Here is a 9,978-nt window from a genome sequence, read left to right on the forward strand (position 1 = left end):
CAATCGCAAGGAACTCGATTCCTCATAGGTGGCGACTGGAACTCAAAACACATAGACTGGGGAGCGAGGCTAACAACGCCAAAAGGTAGAAACCTACTTCAGGCCATACACGCTAACAACTGCAAGCATATCAGTACCAGAGAACCGACGTACTGGCCATCCGACCCTAACAAGAAACCCGACCTACTAGACTTCTTTGTCCTCCGTGGCATAACAGCCAGCTACATCCAAGTCGAATCGAATTTCGAACTATCGTCTGACCACACCCCAGTGATAGCAACACTAAGCAGATACCAAATAAACAACCCCAGCATGCCAACGCTCAGTACAAACCAAACCAACTGGGATAACTTTCGCACGTACATCGACGAACACATCAACCTAAATCTAAGAATCAAAGAACCTCAAGAATTAGACGAAGCCACACAACATTTCACTACCACAATACAAGCGGCAGGATGGTACTCAACCCCAACCATAGCCGATAAACGAAACAACGACTCAAATAACATCCCGGTCTCCATCAGAGAGCTGGTTGTAATAAAACGACAAGCGCGGGGCAGATGGCAGAGATCGAGAAATACTGAAGATTGGCTTACCTACAACCGATTGAGGCGAAAACTACACAGAGCGCTAACCAAAATGAGGAACAACACCTTCGAACGATACATCACATCCCTCAACAAAGAAGATCATACAATCTGGAAAGCCACAAAAAAGTTCAAGAGACCACAAACCGCAATACCACCAATAAGAAAAGCCGATGGTACATGGGCGAAAAGCGATCCCGAAAAGGCGACAACATTTGCTGACCACCTCAAACAAGTGTTCTCACCCCTCCCAAATATCAATGGCAATCAAGAAGAAGTAATAAACTTCCTAGACGTGCCTTGCCAAATGGCACCACCAATCAAACCGTTCACTCCAGGAGAGACACAACGGGAAATAGAAAACCTAAACGAGCACAAAGCACCCGGTTACGAGCTCATCACAGCAACCATACTTAAACAGCTTCCACGAAAAGCGATAGTGCTCCTAACAATCATCTTCAACGCTATGATCAGACTGTCGTACTTTCAGCCCACATGGAAATTTGCGCAGATCATAATGATCCACAAACCCGGCAAACCACCTAATGAAACAAGCTCATATCGCCCAATCAGCCTCTTGCCAATCCCGTCAAAAATATTTGAAAGACTGCTACTAACCAGACTCGAAAAAGATGTAGACTTATCCACTATCATTCCTGATTACCAATTTGGTTTCAGGAAGAAGCACTCAACAATACAGCAATCCCACAGAATCGTAAACACAATAGCAGCTAGCCTCGAGGAAAAAAAGCTATGCACAGCCGTGTTTCTGGATGTTGCCCAGGCCTTCGATAAGGTCTGGCATGCTGGCCTACTATACAAGATCAAGAAGGCTCTTCCTGGCCCGTACTACCTCATACTAAAGTCCTATCTAACGGAAAGACATTTCCAAGTCAGATACAACCGTGACTATTCTCAATGCCACCAGATACGATCAGGAGTACCACAGGGCAGCGTTCTGGGCCCCTTACTATACCTAATATATACTGCAGATCTCCCCACAACAACCAAAACAACAGTGGCTACATTTGCAGACGACACCGCAATCCTAGCAACAAGTAACGATCCAATAATAGCCTCGGAAAATCTCCAACAACATCTAAACCTTCTACAGCACTGGTTCCACAACTGGCAGATCAACATAAACCAGAACAAATCGGTCCACATTACCTTCACAACAAGACGAATAGTATGCCCACAGGTATCGATAAACAACATTCCCATACCAGTTAAAAACGAAGTGAAATATCTAGGTCTACACTTAGACCAGAAATTGACATGGCATAAGCATATCAAAACCAAACGACAGCAGATAAACCTAAAACTAAAGGAAATGTCTTGGCTCCTGGGACAAAAATCTAAACTATCCATGAACAATAAACTACTTCTATACAAATGCATTATTAAACCAATATGGACCTACGGGATCCAACTGTGGGGTTGTGCTAAACCGTCACATACAAAAATCATACAGAGAATACAGTCAAAAATCCTACGAGCAGTCGCAGATGCACCCTGGTATGTGTCCAACCTATCTCTTCACAACGACCTCCAAACTCCTTTCGTCAGTGACGAGATCCGCAGACGGTCGAGACTATATAGCGCACGACTAGATGGACATAGCAACAAACTCATAGCGGCCCTGAATACTCCGCCAAAGGTGCCAAGGCGACTAAAACGGCAATGGCCTACTGACCTCCACGAAACCGCTGAAGACACGGCAAACAATAGTAACCATCAACAAGACTGATAGGGGATTCATCAGAGGATGAATGCCCCACTCATGCCACTCGCCCACAGATTTACTTAATGCTCCACAATAAGAGAGCAGATTGTAAATACGCAGTTAATTTAAAAAAAAAATGTCAATGATCTACGTTTAGTAAATTCTTGAGTACCCCATAACAACTCTCCAACCATTGATGATATAACGAGATGCACATCCGTCCATATATATATAGGTAACGTATATAACATTCACGGTGGCCGAGCGGTCTAAGGCATGCACTGTCTTCGCTCGCTCGGAAGCCGGGATCGTGGGTTCGAATCCCACTCAGGGCATGGATGTTTGTGTGCGTTTTTCTGTGTTTGTCTACAGGTAGAGGCCTTGAGATGAGCTGATCACCCGCCCAAGGAGTCCTACCGTATGTGTAAGATCTAGAAAAACCGAAGTGAACGGAGTTCATGGAGGTAGGCCTAGGCCCACTGGGGCTGTAGTGCCAAGGAAAAAAAAAGGTATATAACATACATACATAAACATACATCGTACATATACATAAGAGAGTCGGGATAGCGTAGTCGGTACAGCGGCTGGCTGCGGGTTGGATGAGCGAGGGGTCGGAGTTTGAGTCCGGGTAGAATCATGAATTTTCTCTTCTTCACGCCAACCAGATCGGCTCTAGGGCCCACCCAGCCCCCTTTCTAATGGAGACCGGGGGCTCTTTGCCCGGAGGTAAAGCGGCAGGGACGTGAAGCTGACCACTCATCTCCAGGTAGAGCCGAGCTGAAGAAAATATGGATCTACACATCCACTCCCCCATACGCTTTCATGGCGTAGTGCTTAATGAGTTAAGTACTGGGACAATTTTACCTTTTTTTACATATACATAAGAGACGACATGCTATGAGCCACTCTTCATATTTAGGGAGATCAAAGATTTTATTTAATATGCCAAAACCAGATGTCGGAATTCTTCATGATCACTATACTATAGACAGGGGTTGTGGTTTGGATGTTTGAATTTATTGCATCCTATACATTCACACAACTCGGAACTACAGGTAATACAGAGCTATCGCTGATCTACACACTTTACAGTTCACCGCTACACACGCACTAGGATTCTCAGCCTTCACTAGTCTATCCTGTCACTTCAAGTCACACATGAAGTTTTCTTGTCACGGTCTAATTCCGTTGTTTCCATTTCTTCTTAGTCACCTTAGACTGCCATTCCCAGAACTCGGCCTACTTCTCGACAACAACTGACTCCAACACTTCTTCAACTGAACTCTCTCAGTTTCTGACAAAGACCGACTGCCTCCTTGGAACTTTTCGTTATATAGCCTCAGAGTGGTCCCCACGGAAAAACTGTCTCTTATTATCTCGTATTGTTTTAGGCATATTTACTGATCCGTTGCCTACCAATCGGCGTCCAGTTGTTGCGAGCGTTGGCTCCCGCGTGAATGTGTTTACCGAGTCGTTGCCTAGCAATGGGTCTACACGTCACAGTACTTTCCCAAATACTAATACAAATACGAGGAAGCAAGAGAATCTGAGATTGTGTGCACGCCTCTTTCAGTGTACCTCCCCCGGCATTTTAGACTGCAGAAAATTATGCGGTGTTATGGCAGTCTTAGAACTAAATAACATTAATTTCTCTCCACAGATAAGTAGCCTTGTCTTACGACACGTTGTGTAACATATCAAATATACACCAACCAACAGATAATGCCCAATATAAATTCATAATAAATATACCATTTTCACAGAAGCTTCGAGAATCATTTAAAATTATCAAAGTGTTTTGTATTTGATTGCAGGTCTAAGTAGATGTGATTTTTCGCGCAAAGAAATATTAAGCTTCTCTCGATGTCCGAAGGCCCGTATCTTCTAGCTTTTATTAGAGATTGGGCACTGCATTCCGAAACGAAACCACATTCTACACACGTCTACATTTTACTACCGATATCTCGCTAAGAACGAGCGATGAAATGGGTCCGATGGCCTTCAATGACGGTAACACAGAGAAGGAACAAGACTGGAGGTGAGTCTGTTTCCTGAACTGAACCTGAAACATCAGCGGTAATAACAGACAAGTAACTGAATTTGCTGAGCTATATCCCGCCAATTGCATTTAAACTCACTCCCCAGTAACTGAACCTGGAAGTTAAGAGACTGTTGCGAACGGCAAAGTTCTTGTAAAACGGAAGCTTTTATCACCGGGCAGATGAGAGGACCAAGTGGAGTTTGGTTTGCCGGTGAGAGGTGAACAAAAGAAGTCCAGAACCTTATCCAATAGCGGGATTTCTTCTTAGCGGTGCTGAACTTTCGGGTTCTACAGCCACAGGTTTGGTTTTTATTTATATTGTGTCGATTTTGCATTTAGGCCTATAATTTTTTTAATTTTAAATATCAGTTGAAGAGTTCTATCTTCTGGATACAACTCCGTGTAGTACGCCGAAAGCCAACAGACGTTTCGGAGAAACATGTCGCCTCCACATTCAGGGTTGAAGAATAAGCCAAGCAAAGAAACCAGCATGAAAGCAGGTTTGCCACCTGCCGCCAAGTGCGTCAATGGCTGTCCGTAAATTGTTCTGGCCACTGGATTGGTCTCGGACGTGAAGTTCCAGTTTACTGGCCTCAGCACTCTTCTAACTTGAATTCTCTTCATCTGTTTGTTGTAGGGATGTTTGATAACAAAGTTCTACACTGCTGCATCTGATATTAGAGAGGAAGTTTGATGTCTGATTCAACAGTTAACAAACAATAATAATAATAATAACAATAATAATAATAATTCAATTCTTTATTATTTATGTGCCGAGTCAACATCCACAAGGACAATTACAGACACAACAGAGCGCAGATAGAAGTAATTACATTATGGATAACATAAAGTCAAAGTCACATTACAGACTAGCACTGGAGGAAAAATACATTATTGGAGAGAAGTATACAAAAAAATCAAACAAATAATTTGTAAATTCAATTCAATTCTTTATTATTTATGTGCCTAGTCAACATCCGCAGGGCCAGTTACAGACAGAGCGATAATAAAGAATATTACTAAAATTTTCAAAAGAATAAGGATACATCAAGGCCTTTAGAATGCTCTGCGACTTTCTTCCTCACGCATAGCTGAGTTGTGTGTCCGTAAACATAAAGACCATTTCGAGCAACGTTTAAAAGAAAGTAAGAAAGGAGCTTATTAATTGCCCTTTTGTTTGTTTTCTTGTTGTTAACGACATACTAAATTCAAGAAGAATTTATGGTGTGCCCATATGAATTTAAATTAGAGCAGCAGTAACTTTTCAAGGAAAGTCCTCGAGGTGCTTATTTATATAAACGTTTAACTTACGTGGATATCCAGGAAACGTCTTGTCGTAATGATACATTCCTGACATGAGCCATTCGTTTTGAAACATAAGAACCCCTGTCATCCACTTGAAGGTAAGATAAAGTTGTCCCTGTGCTTAACTAATTAAGCGCTACGCAATGAAGGCGTATGGGAGAGTGTATGTATAGATCCATATTTTCTTGATCTTAGTACTAGTTGGTGGTGAGTGGTTAGAATCACGCCCCCGCCGTTTTACCACCGGGGAAAGAACCCAAGTTACCCTTTGGATAGGAGGCCAGGTGGGAGCCAGAGCCAGCCTTGAGGAAGTGGAGAAGAAAATAATTCTTGACTCTACCGCGACTCGAACTCAGACCCTTCTGTCATCCAGCCTGTAATCAGGTGCTATACCAAATGCGCTATCCCGGCTTTCCAATAACTTTTTTTTATTGCTAGTGGGGTGCGACTAAGTCTCTTGTACTGCGGCCACTTCTGGCCCATTGTACCAGCCCCAGATGATAGGTGAGGGTGATTGTGGAGCAATTGGTGGAATGAAGATTGGCAGGGGAAACCGAAGTATTCAGAGAAAACCCACCTCAGCGCCACTTTGTCCACCATAAATCCCACTTGACCAGACCCAGACACACTCCTTGGTTTAAGTCCGCAAACGAACCACACCAACTGAGCGACCGCCGCTTGTCGGCTAAGTCAGTGCCAACTTTAGTGAATAGAGGATGTCGCGTGGTCAGCGCAACGGATCCCTACGGCCGTGAATCTCGATTTTCTAGAGCGGAGCCGCTATTTCCTTGAAAGAGCCCCTCAGTTATCCTCACGAGGCCGAGTGGATCCCGTTCCAAACCCATTACTTTTCAGAAAAAATCTGGGAGCGCCGGGAATCGAACCCTGACCTCTGGATCCGTAGCTAAGGACCTTGACCACTAGACCACATGAAAATTATATACTCAGTCCACTTACCTGAACCATTCCTTTGAATAGCCACAATTTAACGGACTTGGCACTTCGATGGTTCCCATCCCTGCCGCTACATATTGTTGGCGCTGCAGTAGCCTGGCGCGATAATATTGGTTGCTGTTTCGGTTGAGTAGAAAAGAGACGATGTTGCCTCAACGGTGTTGCCACAGCGTTGCCAGTTGTCGAGTTCCCGTTAATGTTACTGGCAGTCATAACTACCTCGTTCACTGTGGCGGAGCTGCTGGTCCTCTCCACTGATAACAGAAATCATGCGAAAGCATTAAGAGCTGCAAAACTTGAACATTTATAAACCTACATGTGACAAGAAGATGAAGAAGAAAGTATATCATAGGAACAAATCTTCCACTTAGACCTATAGGCCTCTACATAATAAAATTAATAGTATACAACAATCCGTATATACAGAGTGTCCGGATGAAAGGTATCCAAAATAAAATAATTATATCTCAGAAAGATTTTATTATACACATTTATGGGTTACACCACTACAATGGGAAACTACCAAAGTTTTTTCTGAGCGTATAACTTTCTCAGCAAGTTTCAATGTTGGCTCCCTTGGTGCCACGGCAAATATCAAGACGATATTCGACCTCGTTCCACGTTACTTGAAGCATGTTTCGTGTTACCGTAGACACAGCGTCCCTTATGCGGGCTTTCAGGTGTTGCAGATCGTTGATCTGAACCTAGGAGACAATGCTCTTCATATAACCCCACAACAAAAAATTCAGTGGGGTTAAATCTGGCGACCCAGGAGGCAAGCGATTGATCCATTTCTGCCGATCTATCTCCCAGCCATCTCTCTGTCCAGGTGATTCATAACATGGTGGCAGAGACGTGGCGGCGCATGCGCGTAATTGGGCTGATAACATAAACCGGATATGTGTATGACAATTACTTTCCGAGATATAAATGTTTTATTTTGGATACCTTTCTTCCGGACATCCGGTATTTTCTGTGTGGTCTAGTGGTCAGAGTTCCTGGCTACAGATCCAGAGGTCCGGGTTCGATTCCCGGCGCTACCAGGTCTTTATGAGAAGTAGTGTGTCTGAAACGGGGTCCCGTCAGCCTCGTGATGATAATTTAGGAGCTATTTCAAGGAAATAGCGGCTCCGGTCTAGAAAACCGAAATTAACGGCCGTGGGGATTCGTTGCGCTGACCACGCGACACCCTCTATCCGCAAAAACTGGCACTATTTTTTCCGACAAGCGGCGGTTGCTCGGTCGGTATAGTTCGCTTGCGGACTAAAGCCACGGATTTTGTTTTTCCTTTCTGTGAGATCGCGAGCGTAAGCGTTCGGTACGTTGAATTAAAATGAATCAATAGAAGTGCGGAAATTTACTTACTTACTTAACCCGTTCCTCTTATAAGATACTGTGTCGAGGTCGTTTTTTTTTTCATTTTGTTCATTTTACAGGCGGTAGGACTCCTTGGACGAGTTATCAGCTCGTACGCAAGGCCTCTACCTAATCACAGGGCAACATAAATACAGAATAAACACATACACATGCCGAACATCAATGCCTTGTGTTGAGATTCGTACCCACGATCCCGGATTCCGAGCGAACGAAGACAGTACATGCCTTAGACCGCTCGGCTACGGTGACCGGCCAGTGCGGAAATGCGACAATTATATTTTTTCATCACATGGATTGTACCAGTGGTGGTCAACTTAAGAACACTAGAGCCGTGTAAGTCTGGGAGCCGCAAACAACGTTGGCTTGATGGCATAGGTGTCTACGTACAAGTTATCCGCGCAAGAAAATCCGTTTACAATAGCGGCATGCGGCTTGTGGAACACAGTTTGCCGCAGTTTCTTCACGTCTGCATTACACCAACCCAATTACAGAAAGACATTACATATGAACTGTGACGTATGGACTGCACTCAACGAGGTTTGACCCACAGAGAATTAACATCTGCTCAGAGACTTCCAAAGCTAACGCTCCAGCTTGATTGTAACTAACTTGAATCCACATGCCGGTAACAAAATTATGTGAGCAATGCTCCAAATTGCAGTAGTTGTTCCCTTTCTCTCGCTCCCAGTTTGGAGCATAGGGCTGAATTCTCAGTTTCATTGATCATTTTTACAGATGGTAAAGGCGCATCCACATTACTCGTGTTCGTGTTCGTGCTCGCCAGGCTTGTGCTCGTCGGGAGTCTCGTCTGGCTTTTACTTGTCCTCGTAAATCTTCGTTCACGCTAATTCAGTTGCTCGCCAGGCTTCAGCGCTTGAGGATCCGTATATTTACTCATAGTGTGTATAGACTGTAGTCGTATTTTAATTCATTGGCTATAGTTTTTAAATTAAAAATTNCATATCATTAGTTGTTCCCTTCCTCTCGCTCCCAGTTTGGAGCATAGGGCTGAATTCTCAGTTTCAGTGATCATTTTTTACAGATGGTAAAGGCGCATCCACATTACTCGTCCTCGTGTTCGTGCTCGCCAGGCTTTTGCTCGTCGGGAGTCTCGTCTGGCTTTTACTTGTCCTCGTAAATCTTCGTTCACGCTAATTCAGTTGCTCGCCAGGCTTCAGCGCTTGAGGATCCGTATATTTACTCATAGTGTGTATAGACTGTAGTCGTATTTTAATTCATTGGCTATAGTTTTTAAATTAAAAATTTGCTTGTCTCGTAACTTGTCATATCGTCCACATTACTCGCGAGCATAGCGAGTCACACGAGCACGAGTAATGTGGACGCGCGTTAAGACTCCTTAGACGAGTGATCAGTTCGTCACAAGGCCTCTACCTAAACACAGAACAACATAAGCATAGAATAAATATATACAGATACCAAACATCCATGCCTTGTGTGGGATTCGAACCCACGATCTCGGATTCCAAGCGAGCGAAGACAATACATGCCGTGGACCGTTCGGCTATCGTGACCGGCAATGTCTCTAGTACTAATATGGAAATAATGATAACAATAAATATTAAAGGACAATATAAATTGAAGTCGATGTTAGTATTATAAAGTTAATGCAATACATCACTTTCTTCAGTAATTAAAAATTTCACTATATATAAAAATTCAACGTCGTACAATTTATTCTTTATATCTGTGAAAGATATTATTTTATTTCGACATAAAAACTATGACGCTGCTTCCGGCAACTATGTCAACTTGTACAGCGAATGCCTTACCAAGGAAGCTCTGGATGGGCTCGGTGACTTCAAAGTAGGAGGGCAAATTATTCAAACTGTGAAATATGCAGATGACCTTGTGTTAATGGCTAAGGAAGAAACTGTGCTACAGGGCATGATTGATAGACTAATTGAAATTGGAAGGTGCTATGGCATGGAAATGAATGTGGAGAAAACAAAAGTAATGAAAATTTC

The 9,978-nt window shown here is 43.5% G+C and overlaps 1 protein-coding gene across 10 annotated transcripts in view; it reads right to left on the reverse strand.

The window, feature by feature from the left end:
• LOC111871558 (cholecystokinin receptor type A) overlaps window positions 1-9,978 on the reverse strand; it is a 578,235-nt gene that overhangs the window by 29,223 nt on the left and 539,034 nt on the right. For all 10 annotated transcript variants that reach the window (XM_033754144.1, XM_033754143.1, XM_033754138.1 and 7 more), the window contains one exon: window positions 6,620-6,870. In XM_033754144.1, the coding sequence (XP_033610035.1) occupies window positions 6,620-6,870 (251 nt within the window). The remainder of the gene's footprint in view (window positions 1-6,619; window positions 6,871-9,978) is intronic.

Source organism: Cryptotermes secundus, unplaced genomic scaffold, assembly GCF_002891405.2.
Source record: "Cryptotermes secundus unplaced genomic scaffold, Csec_1.0 scaffold152, whole genome shotgun sequence".
Lineage (NCBI taxonomy): Eukaryota > Metazoa > Arthropoda > Insecta > Blattodea > Kalotermitidae > Cryptotermes > Cryptotermes secundus.